The 17,421-nt window shown below is 42.7% G+C and overlaps 1 protein-coding gene across 7 annotated transcripts; it reads left to right on the top strand.

Annotated features, from left to right (window-relative positions):
* The first annotated feature begins 376 nt into the window (after positions 1-376).
* Positions 377-13,669, top strand: Zfp786 (zinc finger protein 786). Of its 7 annotated transcripts, XM_087655409.1 has the most exons (6): positions 532-676; positions 2,155-2,304; positions 3,791-3,917; positions 7,926-8,081; positions 11,243-12,565; positions 13,406-13,669. In XM_087655409.1, the coding sequence occupies exons 3-6, from the start codon at positions 3,884-3,886 to the stop codon at positions 13,474-13,476; spliced, it is 1,584 nt and encodes a 527-aa protein (XP_087511535.1). In that variant the 5' UTR covers positions 532-676; positions 2,155-2,304; positions 3,791-3,883; the 3' UTR covers positions 13,477-13,669.
* The last annotated feature ends 3,752 nt before the right edge of the window (positions 13,670-17,421 follow it).

The following is a 17,421-nucleotide window of genomic DNA, read 5'->3' as shown; positions in this document are numbered from 1 at the left end:
CCCTTCTGTATCTTTCTCTATCCCTTTGTGTATTTCCCTTAGAATCCAAGGCTTAGATGCTATGGGTGCTCTGTCCTCATTCACACCTGTGCCCTGCAGCAGAAGCCTGAAGTGGTTGCCCTTATTTCCTAGGGCTTCTCCAGTCAAGGGAAGGAACTACACACATGCTCAGGTCAGTGGAGTGCTCTCAACATGGATGGACAGGATTTGTGAAAAAGTACCTCTGGCCCTGCCAGGTGTATCCCTTAGTGGTAACCTGTTCCGAGGGGAGGCCCCTTTTCTGGTCATTTTCTTGTCAGTCTTAGTGCTCATCTCCCCGTCTTGACTCCAGAGCCCATTGCAAAGATGGACCCTGTGCGCCCAGTGCTTGTCTCTAAGCCGTTCTGGAGGTCTCAGCCTTCTCTCTACTCTGTGTTCTCTTTGTCACTGTAAAGAAAAGTGGGCTGTGGCCACTGGATGCTCCGATGCTGAGCTGTGCTGCTCCTCCTGCCCGCAGGGGGCGCTGTAGGACGGGGCGACGGCCGCGTTCTTGGGAGGTGGGTTTGGGGCGAGTGGGAGTGACGACCTGGGGTCGCGGCGAAGCGGGTACCTCCTTTGTCGCCGGGGAACGTGGGCGTCGCCGGGGACAAAGCTCAGGCTAGGCGCGTCCGCGCTGGCCATGGCCGGACCCGCTCCGGTAAGGGCTCGGCGCGGACAGAGCTTAGGCAGGGGTAGGGCGGGGGCGGCGGGGATTCCCCCCTTTCCCAACAAAGCCTCCTCTGCGCGGCGTTTGTCTGCGCCACCGTCGCAGCGGCTTCGTAGCCTTTTCTCACCAGCAGAGCAAACGCCTTCGGGGGTGGGTTTCCGCACGTTTACAGTGGTGTCCTGCGGGTTTACAGTGTCATAATTTGACCGCACGCAGACTGCCGCCCATTGCGTTCGCGTTGAGTGTGTGAGAGAGGATCTCACACTAGGAGGGTAGAAATGGGTAGTAAAATCTGCTCGGAGCACGTACTGTTTGATTATTTCATGTTTTGTTGAAATCAGGATTTAAAGGGTATGATGGGTTTTTATTATGGTGTTACTATTGCTCTATTAAGCATTCTTGGTTATTAAGTAAGGCTGAGATAAAACACCTTGTACATTCTCAACAAATGTACAGGTTTTCAGGATTAAGTATGTAAAAGATAGGTAGCACATTTATAAACAGAATTTTGAGTAAATGGAAGGTGGCCATACCTATAGATGGAAAAATAAGCGTAATAAAATATTCTTCCAATTAATACATAAAATCACTTTCCGTTTCACGAAATGACAGATATTTGTGAATTTTTAAAAGATAGATAATAAGGCTCGGTTGCAATACTTCTTCCTAATCAAGAGGATATGTTGTCCAACTCTCCTGCTATGTGGATGTATGCTCTAATGTAATACTTTAGTATCTTAGGCATGTGCCAGTACACTATTGCTGTGGGACCCTTGCAGTTTAAATTATGACAGCAAAATGCGCACGAATCTGTTGTTGTTGTCGTCGTCATCACAATTTCACAGGTTGAAGGCTCATTTTTTTTTTAAGTTGGATCTTTTCTTTATTTACATTTCAAATGTTGAAGGTTCATTCTTACTACAAATTTTAATGACTTCAGCGTAGGGTTTTGTGTTTTGTTTTGTTTTGTTTTGTTTTTAAGGTAGGAAAGGGGGAAACTTTCACTCTACTCCTAAAGGAAACACTTGGAAGCTGGACCTAGTACTGGGGAAGCAGAAGCAGGAGGATTGCTGCAAGTTTTAGGCCAGTCAACCCTGGAAATTGAGACCTTGTTTCAAAAACCAAAACCAATTACAGCTTTACAGTTTTTCTTTGATATTTCTATCTGATCCACCAGAATACATACGTTAGCACTTTAGTGGGGGAAAGTTGGGGTGTGTGAACACACTCTGGTATAGAAGAGTGGCTACTTCTCTGTGTGGGGCTTAGGTTGTGCTTTCTTAGCTGATAACCACTAGATGCCAGTAGCACTCCTCCTGATCCTAAGGAGTGTTAATTGCCCTGAATGAAAACCATTAACCTAGTATTTCTCATAGAAAAACACTGCATGTAAGCAGATATAAAATTCTGTTTTGTTTTCCTTAATATATCAGAAATTAGTGGGTTTTGTTCTTTGTTGTTTGAGACAGGATCTCTCTACACCGTCCTGGCTGTCCTGGAACTCATTTTGTGGACCAGGCTGGCCTAGAATCCAGAAGTTGATCTGCTGCTGCCTCCTGAATGCTCAGAATAAAGAAAGGCCTATGTAACTACACCCAGGACAAAATCGTTGGTTTAAAGTAAATGTTATAATACAAATAACTTGCATTAACTTAAAATATTGGCTTTCTTATATAAATGTCAGTGAATCAATAGACTTTTTAAATTCAACTCTAAAGACCATCTTGACTTTAACAAAAAGATGAATATAAACTTAGAAATTGAAACAATGCATACTTTAATAGCCACCGAAAGCAGGCATACCAATAGCAAAGCTAAGCTTGTTAAAAGGTCATCAAATGTGGGGTTACAGTCCTATAAAGAGAGTCTTTCAACTAACATATATAATTTGCATAGCTGTGTTATGAGAATCAGGAAGTATCTGCTTCTCTAGTCAGCCATGATAAACACAAATACTAAACAGTTTTGAGCTAGGACGTCACTCAAGGGTTGAGAACTTGCCTAGCCTGTGCAAGGTGCAAGGTCCTGGGTTCAGTCTCACATAGAGAACCCTCCCTATACACACACACACACACACACACACACACACACACACACACACACATGCACGAAATAAAACTCAGGTTGTTTATTTATATCCTTTGATTTAGTAACACTGGAGTTCAGACTCTACAACAGTAAAAGGGCTGATATACAAAGAAACACCTCAGAGCATTGTCTGTAATGAAGGGAGCCAAACATGGCAGCACATGTATTTAATCCCAGCACTGGAGAGACAGGGAGGCCAGTCCTAAGCAGGTGAGAGCCTGCCTTAGAATGAATGAATAATAAATAAATAAATAAATAAATAAAATTTACAGAGAGGAAACAAGCAGTATATGTATATGGCCCACTGGGGGGGTGTTTCTGTCCCTTGTGGAATATAATGTAATAATGCAATTTACCACAGTGTAAGTTTACTCACTTGTATTGGTCTGAATAAATGACCATGACGTATTAAGTGAATGGAGTTTTGCAGTGGTTTGGTTTCATTTTTGTAGTGTATATTCCACCCATACATACAGATATTCAGTTTGAGACATGTAAAAGATGAGTGTAAAGGTGATAGCAGGGTCTCAGCTTAGATTTGGGGGAGACTAATTGCTTCATTTACTTATTTAATTAAACGTTTTCTTCATTTTTATTTTATTCATATAGGCATTTTGTCTGCATGTGTGTCTGTATGTCATGCGCATGCAATGTCTCTGGAGAGCAGAAAAAGGGATTAGGTTCCCTAGGAGGAGAGTCGCTAATGGTTGTGAGCTATGTGGGAGCTGGGTATGCTGAGTCATCTCTCCAACCCACAAATCACTTCTGCAAGAGTCTGCTGAGTTAAAAACAATTGTCCTGGGGTTGGGGATTTAGCTCAGTTTTAGAGCGCTTGCCTAGCAAGCGCAAGGCCCTGGGTTCGGTCCCCAGCTCCGGAAAATAAAAAAGAAAAGGAAAAACAAAACAAAACAAAATAAAAACAGTTGTCCACTCCCTGGGTCTCAAATTATTGATGAGAAGGAACTGCGGTCTTCTGTAGCAATCACGACTGTATCTGTATGATGTCTTTCACTTCAGTTACCGCTGACTTTTGAAGATGTAGCCATTTATTTCTCTGAGCAAGAGTGGCAGCACCTAGAGACATGGCAGAAGGAACTTTACAAGCAAGTCATGAGAACCAATTATGAGACTCTCATCTCTCTAGGTAAGGAGATTTCAACTTCTGTGGCGAGTCTTGCAACGGGATCTGCTGAGAGCCCCTGTCACTTTGATACTCCTGTTAGGTAGCAAGATTGCTTCCATACAAACCCAGAAAGGCTTTTTTAAATCTCTTTGCTGTTGTTGTTAATACACATTACCTGCTTTTACTTAGAGGTAGACCTTGCAGGAAAGTATTTAAGGTAACATGTAATATCATAGTCAGAGGTAGCCAAGATGTATGTTGAAACATCACAATTTACTCTGAGATTGCCCGATTTTCCACTGAGAAGCACACCTGTCTTGTGCCCATAAAGTACCCTGTGCCTTAACCTAGAGATTGGCTTCCTTGCAGTTTTCTAGTGGAGTTAAGATTGCAAGAAGCAGGGGTTGGGGATTTAGCTCAGTGGTAGAGCGCTTGCCTAGCAAGCACAAGGCCCTGGGTTCGGTCCCCAGCTCTGAAAAAAAAAAAAAAAGAAAAAAGAAAAAGAAGATTGCAAGAAGCAAATGGTCTTCCCTGTAGTGTGATTCTGGAAGAGTGTACACTGAGGTGTTTAAGAGTACCTGACTCTGGTACTCCTTTAGTTCTTCTCCTTCTTTTTCCTTTTTCTCCTCCTCCTCCTCCTTCTTCCTTCCTCCCTCCTCTTCTTGTGTGTGATTCTAGAGATGACACCAAGGTCTTTGCGTGTACCACCCAAGGGCTGTACCACTGACATGTACTTACAGCCCCTTTAAAGTTCTTGTTTATTGGATTTCTGTTGCTGTTTCATAGTTTTTGTGAGACAAGGTCTCACTGTATAGCTGAAGCTGTCCCAGAACTCACTATAGAGACCAACCTGGCCTTAATCTCATAAAGATCTGCTTTTCTTGAGTGCTGGGGTTAAAGGTATTTACCAGCCAGTGGTGGTGGTGGTGGTGGTGGTGGTGCACCCTGGTATGTACTGATGAGGCAGAGGCAGGAGGATTATGAGTTTGAGACTAGCCTGTGCTACACATCTACACATTTGTGGGTCCTAGTGGTGCACACTTTTTAATCCTAATACTTGGGAGCCAGAGGCAAGTGAATCTTGTGAGTTTCAGGCCAGCATGGTCTACATAGAGAATTCTAGGACACGCAAGGCTACAAAGAGACCCTGCCTCAAAAAGGATGTTCTTGCTTACACCTGGCTCGTTTTTCTTATCAAATGCATTTTTAAAATGAATCTGGAGCTAGAGAGATGACTCGGTAAGTAAGAGGTAAAGCACTTACCTTGTCAGCATGAAGACCTGAATTTGCACACCCAGAGTACACCTAAAAAGATGAGTGCAGCAGCTCTCATCTGTTATGTAATACCATGATGGGCAGGGTCAAAGGTCAAGACAGGTGGCTCCCTGGCAGAACCTGACCTCCATGGCAAAGTCTCAGATCAATGACAGATCCCGTCACAAAATTTAAAAGGTGGACAGTGTCCTGAGAACCAATACCCCAGGCTGTTCCTTGCCTTCTGTGTACATGCCATATAGCCCCTCACAGCGTGCACACATGAAAAAGCATGCGTGAAGTGAGCCTATTGGGAGAAGCATAAAGTAAAAGATGAAAGCCTCCCATTTGATTCTGGGTTTGCTTTTTTATTTTTTAAATGTATGTGTGTGCGTGTTTTGCCGTGTGTATGTTTGTGCATCACACGCACGCCCAGAACCCAAAGAGGCAAGAAGAGAGTGTTACATTCCAGAACTGTAGTTCCAGGTGGTTGTGAGCCATGTGTGGACACTGGGAATTAAACTGTCATCCTCTGGAAGACCAACCAGTGCTCTTAACCACTGAGACACTGCTCCAGCTCCAAGTCAGACGCTTTTAATCATTTCTGTTTTCATTGGTAAAGTAGTTTTCGTCTGTGCTAAAAAACGGCAACACATTATTTTATTTGTTAAGTTTAGTAGTACTGATCGCTTAATATGAAATATTGTCTTACTTATACCATCCCTCTTTTATTTTTCACCTTCCTAGTTTTTTATGTGTGCCTATTAAATAGGTTTATAATTTAAAATAATATATTTAAATGTCTAGATCATGTGTTATTAACTTTATTTTTGTGCCAGAATAATTTAAATTTTCCTATTAATATTTTATGTGTATAAGTGGTTTTATGTGTATAAATGTATAAGTGCCTGCATGTATGTCTGTGTACCACATGTATACGGCACACAGAGGGAAGAAGAGGGCGTTAGATCCCTCTGGACTCAAATTACAGATGGTGTGAGTTGTCACGTGAGTGCTGGGACTTGAAACTAAAAGGACCTGGTCCTCTAAAGGAATAGCAAGCGACCTTAACCTCTGAGTCATCTGTTCAGCCCCTGGATTAATTTTAAAAGGATTTGAAGAAATTAAATTTAGTGTATTGTTAATTTTTTCCTTTTTATTTTTCCCCTTTTATTGAAGATAGATTCTTTTTTCACATATATCCTGATCACAGTTTCTCGTCCCTCTACTCCTCCCAGCCCCTTCCCACCTCCCCTGCCATCTGAGTCCATTTCCCTTTCTGTCTCTCATTAGGAAAAGAACAAGAGGGTTGGGGATTTAGCTCAGTGGTAGGGCGCTTGCCTAGCAAGCGCAAGGCCCTGGGTTCGGTCCCCAGCTCCAAAAAAAAAAGAAAAAAGAAAAAAAAAAAAGAACAAGCTTCTAAGGGATAACAGTAAAACATGCATATTCCATTAACTCTTTATCTCCTAACTCCTTCAGTATTTAAAAATAAGGTAATTCCTTCTCCTACACTCCCTCCATATCTCCTGTTTACTCATAACAGCGTATCTGCCTTCATATTATAAAGTTTCTGAAACATATTCATTCATCATTGTTAACTTTCCCAGGCTCTGTCTATGAATTTTTCCTAAAACATGTAACCTATGACATTAATTTTATTTTACACAGAACCAGTAAAAGTTGTCAATATAGAAAGAAATATAGTCTACATTGTCAGCCTTGCTGTCCCCAAATATGCCTCCAGAGCATCAAGTTCAATGAATTATTTTTTATCATACTCCTCAGTTATTAAAAATCATGTTTCATTTTGATTTGCTTTATGGTTAGGCCATGACCTGCTATGATTTTGATTTGTAATTGTTTTCTCCTTTACTCGGGCTTTTATTGATCCCCTCAGATTGTCCCTCCTCTCTGTCATACAGTCAATTATGTAGACCCTTTAAGCCTCTGTCAGTTTGTTTCAAAACAATCTGTATATTCAACAGTTCCACTCGAAGTCTCAGAATGACTTCTCAAGGTCTCTAAACTGGTTATTAGAAGCACAGAACAAAGGACCAAAAGCAAGGGAGGCAGGTTTTGTTACTCTTGCTGTTTGTTTGTTTTGTTTTGTTTTTAGAGAATGGAAGATGGTCAGATACCAAACTGTGTTAGAGATAGGAAAATATTTGACAGCATCCATATGGCCAACATATGACGCAAGTGAGGTAGTAAATTGCCACTTTGAAAAACAATTTGTGGACTTGATAAACTTAATAACACACACAGTTAGCATCTCTCTCTCTCTCTCTCTCTCTCTCTCTCTCTCTTTTGAGGCAGGGTTTCTCTGTATCATCTTTTTTTAAAAAAATTTTATTTGTTCTTGAGTATTTTCATCTCTGGAGTTATAGACAGTTGTGAGCTGCCGTGTGGGTGCTGGGGACTAAACCCAGGTCCTCTAGAAGAATATGGAAGAGCAGAGCTTTGTGAGTTCGAGGCCAGCCTGATCTACATAGTAGTAGTAATAATAATACTTAAGCATTTACCCTTTTGTTTCTGAATTAAATATAAAATCATTTTGTACATGGAGATTACAAAAAATGGTCACAATTGGTGTAATTTCTAGACAGGCCAGGAAGTGCTGACAGATGGGGTGCTAGTTGTATTTCTCTTCATGAAAACCTAGAGTCTATTTGTTGACATCTCATATATTGCTCCATAAGTAGATTTTGAGAAATTAAAAAATTATGTGCTTTGTAACACTCAAGCCAAACTATCCTATCTGACTTTTCTATACAGATAATGGACTGCCCAAACCAGAACTAATATCCTGGATGGAACTTGGGAGAGAGAACTTCGGCAGCTGGGGAGAAGGACAGAAAGTAGACAGAGGAATTCGCTGTTCTGTAGATGATGTGTGTGTTCATCGAGTCACTGAGGAACAGTTACCCGAGAGTGAGTACTAAGAGCTCATCATCCTAATGGATGGTGCGATGCACACCTGCAGTCTCTGCACTGGGGAGACGCTCAGAGTTATCTTCACTGGCACAGTGAGTTCCAGTCCAGCCTGAACTATATGAGATTCTGTCTCAGAGAGAGAGAAAGACAGAGACATAGAGACAGAGGCAGAGAGAGACACAGAGACAGAGAGAGACAGAGAGAAAGAAGGGGCAGGGAGAAGAGAGAAAAAAGGAGCAAAAAGAAACTATGGTCTTAACCTAAACACATCACATTCAGATTTTTCCCCCTTCTCTGACTTTTTTTCCTATTTCTTCCTGAGGCTTCATGTTACATACATTTTAGAGAAGGGCTGTGAAGCATAGTGATTAGGCACATGAACTCTGAAGCCTGAGTCTGATCTCTCCTTTTCTAGGGGACAGTCATAGTTTCTTTTCTACTGTTGTTTGGGGAGTGGGGAAACTTATGGTTGCAGAGGGTTAGAGTCCATGACCATCATGGCAAGGAATGTGGTACCAGGGCAGGCAAGCCTGGCACTAGAGTAGTAATGGAGACGTTACATCTCAGTCCACAAGCAGAGGTAAAGAGAGCCAACTGGGAATGGTATGGACTTTTGAAATCTCAACGGTCACCACCAGGACACACCTCCTCCAATAAAGCCATACCTCCTAATCCTTGCCAAACAGTTCTACCAACTGGGGACCAAGTATTTAAACATATGAGTCGATGGGGCCATTCTCATTTAAAGCATCACAGTGACTTTGAGCAGAATATTTAAACTCTTGGTGTATACAATGCAGCAAACACAAGAACCTACAACATAGCGTTAGGAAGGAATAATGTATATGGTGCTGAAATGGACACTGATGGAAGCTGTTGTTTGTAATGAATGAGAAAGAACAAAGCTGAGTTTGTGACCAAAGCAGTCTTTCAGCTATGAGCCCCTATGTCGAAAGAGAAGTCAGATCCTACCAATATGCATGGCACAGTATAGTCATTCCTATTCCAAAAATGAGGAATGGGGGTATAGCAAAAAAATAGAGGAGCAAAGCAAGACCATATCTAGCAGGGCAAATGGTAAATCTATCATCTAGGGGTATGAAAGAGTCACCTGGGCTCCATTGGCTTTGAGCATCATCATTTCTCTAGCTCTGCCCCTATAGTTCATATTGACTCTTTCTTGGATCAGCTCTGGCTTCTTCCTGCAATTTTCCATCTCTTACACTTACTTGGGTTTGCACTACAACCTAGAATTTATCTTCCCAGATTCACACCATGATCTTTCAGAGATTCCTTGCAGGAATCTGGCCCTGCCACACATTGCCTAACCTCAGAAGCTGTGTAGAACTGTGCCGCAAGCCCTCATGACCCCTCTTGTATCATTCATGCTGGTAGAAACCATTACTACATGAATAACACTGCCAAGCTCCGTTGCCAACTTTGAGATGTAGCTAGTCTCCTCTAGATCACATTTACGACAGCCTCTGTGTGCTGACTGTATTTTTGTTGGCATTTTGGTCTTCCAGACTCTCAGCAGAATGGCCTGCTAAGCTCTGGTAATGTCATTCTGTGACTTCACTTGTCTGAAATGCAATACTCTTACACATTCCTTCCATAAACCAGTTTCAGTGGCCTAAGAGCCATGTGCTCAGGTTACTCCAGCAGTGATAGCAGTCCTTGGTTCCAGTTTTCTGTATTAGTTACTTTTCTCGTTGTGACGAAATCCATGACAAGAAGCAACTTAAGAGATAGAGGGTTTATTTTGACTCACTATTTGCAAGATGCAGTCCATCGTGTTGGGAAGACCATGGTGGCAAGAATGTTGGATGGCTGACCGCATTGTATTTACAGTCAGGATGCAGAGACAGGTGAATGCTTGTGCTCGATGTTTTCTCCCCATACTCCCCACTTTCATTTATACAGTCTGGGACCCCTCCCATAAAATCATGCCATCCACATTCAGGGTGACTCTTCCTTGGTCAAGTCATAAAATTTGTTATATTGGTAGATTATGGTATTTGTTAGGGCTCTGTTAGGATATTTTTGCTACCCTCACATTGTGACTCTAAGGAGACTGTTTTATAAAATGGAACATTTATATTCCTGCAGTCGTAATGCTGTTCAGCAGTTATGGAGGATACAATACGGCTGGTACCACATTAATTTATTCACAACCCTCTTTATGCATTTTTGTTTTCCTGTTTTTATTTTTAAAATTTATTTTATTAGGCCAAGCATGGTAGTGTATGGTTTTAATTCCAGCCCTTGGGAAGCAGAGACAGGCAGATCTCTCGAATTTGAATCTACCCGGGCTACTTATCGAGTTCCAGGCTAGCCTGGGTTACATAGAGAAACCCTGTCTCAAAAGAAAAAAAACAAACCACTAACAGTTTATTTTAGTAGTTGTGTATGTGGTGTGTATGCCTGAGTGACTTTATATCCTCTTTGTACATTCAGTGCCTGAAAAAACCAGGAGATGGAGTTGAATCCCCTGGAATTAGAGCCATCACGTGGGTGCCAAAAAACAGAACCTGGGTCCTCTACAAGAGCAGTCAGTACTCTTAAACCACCTATCTCTTCTGCCCGATTTCCCGCTCTTTACAGGATAAAGAGCCCTAAACCAGAAGCAATTAGCGTGGCAAGTTTTCCACTGTGGCCAAGTGGGACTCATACCTGAGAAGTCCGTTTCTAGCCATTAGACCCCATCTTCGAGACTGACGTTTTCTTTTTTTTTTTTTTTTTTTTAAGATTTGTTTATTTATTATATATAAGTACACTGTAGCTGTCTTCAGATACACCAGAAGAGGGCATCAGATCTCTTTACAGATGGTTGTGAGCCACCATGTGGTTGCTGGGAATTGAACTCAGGACCTCTGGAAGAGTAGTCGGGTGCTCTTAACCACTGAGCCATCTCTCCAGCCCCGTTTTCATCTTTTTTTACTTTTATTATAACATATACCTGCTCAGTTTAGTTTATGCAAATGGTTACCAAACTCACTTTGGTCAGAAAGCTGGAGCACATATTGTGGTTTTGTAGTGATTGGGAACCGAATGCTCTGACCACCACAGGTTGACTGGTTTATGAATCACTTTACTGATGATGATTTTCAGTCATGCCCTACATAAAAGATTTACTGAATTTTTGTTTTTATTTTCAGGTAGCCAGCAAGCTGTGAAGTCAAGAGAAGTCACATGCCATTTCCCATTTCCCATACATCCTCTGGAGAGTCAGCATTCCTTAGGACTTGCTTTAGGAGAAAGGGAAGATGTTTCCCTCAGACCTGATCAAGGCATCAGTCTTGTAAACGCACAAACCCAACATGGTGAGGCTTTGGTTTCAGTGCAGAGCTCCAGTGAGGCTGCCCAAAGAAAAGTGCTCTCAAGTCACAAAACTCTGGTTCTCCCTGGCTTGCAGAAAGTTTCCTCTTGGCAGAGTACCCAGCACTCTTGTTCGGTCTGTGGGGAAAACTCTTGGGAGAAGAATCACTTAGTGAAGCAACAAAAGGGCCACTCCAAGAGCCTGTCATGTAGGGTCTGGAAGAAGTTCAGCAGACAGGCTGATGCTAAACAGCAGCGGGACGTCTCATGTCCTGAATGTGGGAAGAGCTTCTGCCTGAAGCAGTCCTTGGTGAGACATCTAGATCTCCATCTAAGGAAGAGACCACCCCAGTGCCCTAAGTGCAAAATGTGCTTCCATCATGAGCATCTCCTTTGTAGCCACCACCTCAAGCAAGTCTCTTCTCAGCACCCCAAATGTGACACGAGCTTCCCAATAGATAGCAATGTTCACCCGTGCGAGCAGGTTCAAGAAAGGCCAGCCTTCTGGAAAGAAGACACCAGTGTGCCTTCAAGACAGAAGCCAGGCCCCAGTCTAGACTCTGAGGACTGCTGCCACACTGGTAGCAAGCTGAAGTACCTGCAGTGTGACTGCATCCTAGGTGAAGACAGACCCTGCTCGTGCTCAGAGTGTGGCAGTTGCTTCCTCTCACAGTCTAAGCAGGCAGGTCTCTGCAGGGAACACCCAGGAGAAAAATCCTTGCAGTGTCCAGAAAGCAACAAGTGCCTCTGCCTGAGAGGCTTACAGAATGTCCACCAACATGTGCATAGTAGAGAAAGACCATTCTGCTGTAGAAAATGTAATCAGGGATTCACCAGACATTGCAGACTCACAGAACACACCCGAATCCTCAGCGGGGAGAAATCTTTCTGGTGTGCCCAATGTGGAAAGAACTTTAGCCAAAAGGCACAGCTGCTGAAGCACCAGCGGCTTCACACAGAGGAAAAACCCTTTCAATGCACACTGTGTGAGCTGCGCTTTCATTTGAAGAGCAGGTTGAGGGCCCACCAACTACAACATGGTGGAGCAAGGCCCTTCTCCTGCAGCGAGTGTGGCCGAGCCTTCGCCTATCAGTGTAAGCTCCGGGAGCATCTGAGCGTGCACAGTGGAGAGAGGCCCTTTCAGTGTCCTGAGTGCCACAAGAGCTTCCGCCTGAAGGGCATCCTGAAGGCCCACCAACGCACCCACAGCAAGGAGAGGCCATTCTCTTGCGGGGAATGTGGCAAGGGCTTTACAAGACAATCTAAGCTCACAGAGCACTTCCGTGTCCACAGTGGAGAGAGGCCCTTCCAGTGTCCTGAGTGTGACAGGAGCTTTCGCCTAAAGGGGCAGCTGCTTAGCCATCAGCGCCTACACACAGGAGAAAGACCCTTCCAGTGTCCAGAGTGTGGCAAGAGCTATCGTGTGAAGGCCGACATGAAGATGCACCAGCTGCTGCACAGCGGACAGATGCCGTTCTCCTGCCAGTGTGGGAAGGGCTTTGCCAAACAGTCTAAACTCGTGGAACACATGAGGACACATACAGGAGAGAAGCCTTTTCAGTGTCCCAAGTGTGACAAGAGCTTCCGATTGAAGGCTCAGCTGCTCAGCCACCAGGGCCTGCACACAGGCGAGAGACCTTTCCACTGCCCTGAATGTGATAAAAACTTCCGGGAAAGGGGTCACATGCTCAGGCACCAGCGTATCCACAGGCCTGAGAGGCCCTTTGCCTGCAGTGACTGTGGGAAGGGCTTCATTTATAAGTCCAAACTGGCTGAGCACATCCGAGTACACACAAAATCCTGTCAGGTTCCAAGTGAGCCTGAAGTTAAGAAAAGGCTTAGCCAACTGTTTGCAATGATAGAGGCTGACTGGAGTTGAGGTAGGCGGGGTTGTCAGCTCTAGGACCAAAGTTTAATTGCCGGGGCAGCCTGAAGAATGGTGGCTAAGCCTAGTGGGAAACACTAGGAACAGGGGCTTTTAAATTTATATTTTGGATGGGTAGGGCCTTCAGGATGCCCCCCCCCTTTTTTTGAATACCACCAATTATATTTCCTCCTCCTTGGTAAAAAGTGATATTTGTTTTTCTTATTACTTTAAGTGCATTTCACCCAAATGCAGTTAATTCAAGAAGTCCCATCTTAAGCCAGAAAGAAGTTCCTCCAGTACCACTGTCAAAGTTACAAAGGGGCGGGAGGTCTATTTAATATCAGCTCTACTCTTTCATTCTTTCCAGAGTGAAATACAGTGAATTTTATTTCTCTTGTGATATGCTTTTGAGTTTGCTATTGATTCATTTATTTTGAAACTGGTAAGATGAATTCTCTGAATTTTATGTGACTGTTGAAATTTCTCCTCGGGGTTCTTGATGATTAATGTGTAGCATGCTTTTAAAATGATGATAATCACGGGGGTTGGAGATTTAGCTCAGTGGTAGAGTGCTTGCCTAGCAAGCGCAAGGCCCTGGGTTCAGTCCCCAACTCCGAAAAAAAAAAAAGAAAAAAGAAAAAAAAATGATAATCTGAGTTGTGGAAACAAAAAACCAAAGTTGAGAGGTCTGGATGCAGATCAGGGGCTGAATCAGTGGCTAGATTTGGGAGTTCTGGCGTGGAGATGCTATTTGAAGCAGAAGAAAGACTCTCAAGGAATAAATATTTAAGCAACTGACTAGAGGATAGGCAAAGCATAAAACAGAGGTATCACAATATGCAAATTACTTATATTCTCACATCTTGTAGAACTATAGAGATCAGAAAGGATTTTTTAAAATTTATATTTTAAACTCTATTGTTACATAAAGTGTCCCCTCAGCCTCAGACCCAGTGGGTTACTGTGTCAAGGTTCCCCCATGTTGAAGTCCCCCCCTCTCACCTACCAACCAGTTCTCACTATATAGTCTTGCTTGGCTTGAAGTTCACTATGTAGACCAACCTGGCCTCCACTCAGATACCCACTGCCTCTGTCCCCCAAGTAAGGAAACACAACTCCCTGAGACTTTCTGTAGGCCTCCCTCCCGGACAGGGATTCTTGTACTGCACTTAATTGGAAATCTAGAAACCATGTCATGGTCTGTATGCAGGAAAAACCTCAAACCAAACCTAACTCCACTTGACAGAGCCAAGTCTCAACCTTTTAAGTTTCTTTGTTATTAAATGCCAGAGTATTCTAAGGATTTAGTATTGTTACTAAAAATCAAACACTATTAGAATTTGTAGAAATGAAACATTGAAATATAAACTCCAACATATTTTTATATTAAAAACAAGAAAATTATGAAAATTTAAATCTGCTTTCGAGTCAGACTGCATGACACTGACTTTAGCAATTATGTGCCCACAGAGGCCAGAGGAGAGTGTGTCCTATGCTCTGGATCTGGAGTTATGGACTGTTTCAAGTTGTCATGTGGGTCCTAGGACTCAAACCTAGGTCTTCTCAAGAGCAGCAAGTATTCTTGACCTGTGAGCCATCTCTCCAGCCTTCTTTGTTGGTTTCATATTTACTTCTTCATCTGTAGTGTTTGTGTATGGGGGGACAGTGCCTGTGCCATGGTGCTTGTATAGAGGTTAGAGGACTACTGGTGTTGGCCTTCTCTTTCTACCTTTGTTGTCTCTGTTCTGTGCACTCCAGATGAGTAGGCCTGTGAACTTTAGGGGGATTAACCTGCCTCTGCCTCATACCTCACAGAGGAAATGCTAGGATTGCAGATATGCACCACGGTGTCCAGCTTTTTATTTTTAAATTATTTATTTAATTATATGTATGTGTGTGGCTCTACTCAACTGAGAGCGTGTGCTCTAGGAGGCCAGAGTCCTCTACATGCAGAGTTCCAGGGAGTGAGCCACCCGCTGTGAGTGCTGGTGGTGGAATTCAGCTCCCTCACAAGAGCTCTACCTCTGAGCTAAATCCCCAGCTTGCATTACATACCCTTAACCATTGAGTCATCTCTCCACCTTTGCATGCAGTTTTTATTTGAGTTTTGAGGATCCAAACTGAGGTCATCAGGTTGAATGTCTTAATCTGCTGAGCCATTTCCCCAATCCAGGAATCTTACATTTTTTAAATATTTATTTTATTTATTGGGGCTATTATTGACATAAATACATAATATCTAAGTGTACAGAACCTGACTTTTAAAATGCTTCCTCAGATAGCATAAAATATTATTAAACATATATAATATTATACCCTGAAAACTACTTGGCATACAGGTTTTTTAATAGATACCACATGAGCAAATGAAGTGGTAAAATTTCACAATATTACTAGGTTTTATTTATATTTCAATGCTTCATTTCTACCAATTCCAATAGCGCTTGTCTTTTTAGTAAAAATACCGAATACTTAGAATACTCTGCCATTTAATAACAATGAAACTTAAGGAGTATGATCTTAAGAGGTTGGATTTGGCTCTGTGGTAGTACACATGACAGTAAGACCCAGATCCATCCTCAGCACTGTTGAAAACAAAATGAAACTTAAGGATTAATTCAGCTTGTGAGATTAAAAACATTAGTGATCAGTACCTCTGGAACAAAAAGAAAATTACTGGGGTTGGGGATTTAGCTCAGTGGTAGAGCGCTTGCCTAGCAAGCGCAAAGCCCTGGGTTCAGTTCCAGCTCCAAAAAAAAAGAAAAAAGAAAAAGAAAGAAAAAGAAAAAAGAAAATTACTGAGCCAACAATTCATTTCTGTGAAGTTAGAAGTAGCTAATCAAGAGTGATCCTCTAGGGTTGGGGATTTAGCTCAGTGGTAGAGCGCTAGCCCTTGCCTAGCAAGTGCAAGGCCCTGGGTTCGGTCCCCAGCTCCGGGGGAAAAAAAAAAAAAAGAGAGAAAAAAAAAAAAAGAAAGAAAGAAAGAGTGATCCTCTGCAAAAACAATCAGGTTTGCCAGCCCTGTGTTACAGTAAGTAGTTGGGTAATCTTGACCTATAACATTAAAAGCAGTTAGTATTTAGCTATAGGGAAATGCAATTACAGTGGCATCTGCTGAACTATTATATTCTAAAACACGAACACAGAATGTGAGTATGAAGAAAAAGAACACCGTAGATAGGCTCAGACAGCTTCTAAGCAGCTAGCTTTGAAGGTATGTCCAAAAAGGGAGGGGTGGGGTGGAGAGATGGCTCAGTGGTTAAGACCACTGACTGACTGCTCTCCAGAGGTCCTGAGTTCAATTGCCAGCAACCACATGGTGGCTCACAACCGTCTGTAATGAAGTCTGATGCCCTCTTCTGGTGTGTCTGAAGACAGCTACAGTGTACTTAAATAAATAAGAATAAACAAATCTTTTTTTTTTTTTTTTTAAAGAAGTGGGGGCAGGCCTGGTGACCTTTAATCCCAATTCTGTGGGGGCAGAGGCTTTCTGATTTCTAGGAGTTCGGGGCCAGCCTGGTCCATGTAGCAAGTTTAAGGCTAATCAGAGTTATGTTTTAAGACCTTGTCTAAAAACAAACAAGCAAAAATCCAAGAAACAAATAAACAAAACTTGGGGCTGGGGAGATGGCTCTCGACCATTTACTGCTCTTGCAAAGGACCTGAATTCAGTTTATGACACCCATGTTAGATGGTTCACAAGACATAACTCCAGCCAAAGGGGAACCAGTGTCATCTCCTGACCCTTTGCAGGTACCTGCACTCACATGCCACATAACATATAATTTAAAAATAAAAGTGAAGAGTTAAGAGAGGTGGGTTAAGGGGGTTGGGGATTTAGCTCAGTGGTAGAGCGCTTGCCTAGGAAGCGCAAGGCCCTGGGTTCGGTCCCCAGCGCTGAAAAAAAAAAAAAAAAAAAGAGAGAGAGAAAGAGAGGTGGGTTAGCTATTCCTCCAGAAAGCCTCAGTTCGGTTTGCAGCACCCATATAATGGGACATAACCCTCTGTAATTCCAGTTATGGGAGGTCCTATACTTTCTTCTGGCATCCTTAGGCACTAGGCATGTAAACAATGCATAGACATGCGCGAAGCAAAACTTCTATGCTCATAAAATAAAATAAAAATGTTCTAAAGCTGGGCCTGGTGACACAC

This window comes from Rattus norvegicus, chromosome 4, assembly GCF_021556685.1.
Source record: "Rattus norvegicus strain SHRSP/BbbUtx chromosome 4, alternate assembly SHRSP_T2T, whole genome shotgun sequence".
NCBI classification, from domain to species: domain Eukaryota; kingdom Metazoa; phylum Chordata; class Mammalia; order Rodentia; family Muridae; genus Rattus; species Rattus norvegicus.
Note: the sequence above shows the minus strand (reverse complement) of the source record. Positions and strands in the feature narration are given on the sequence as shown.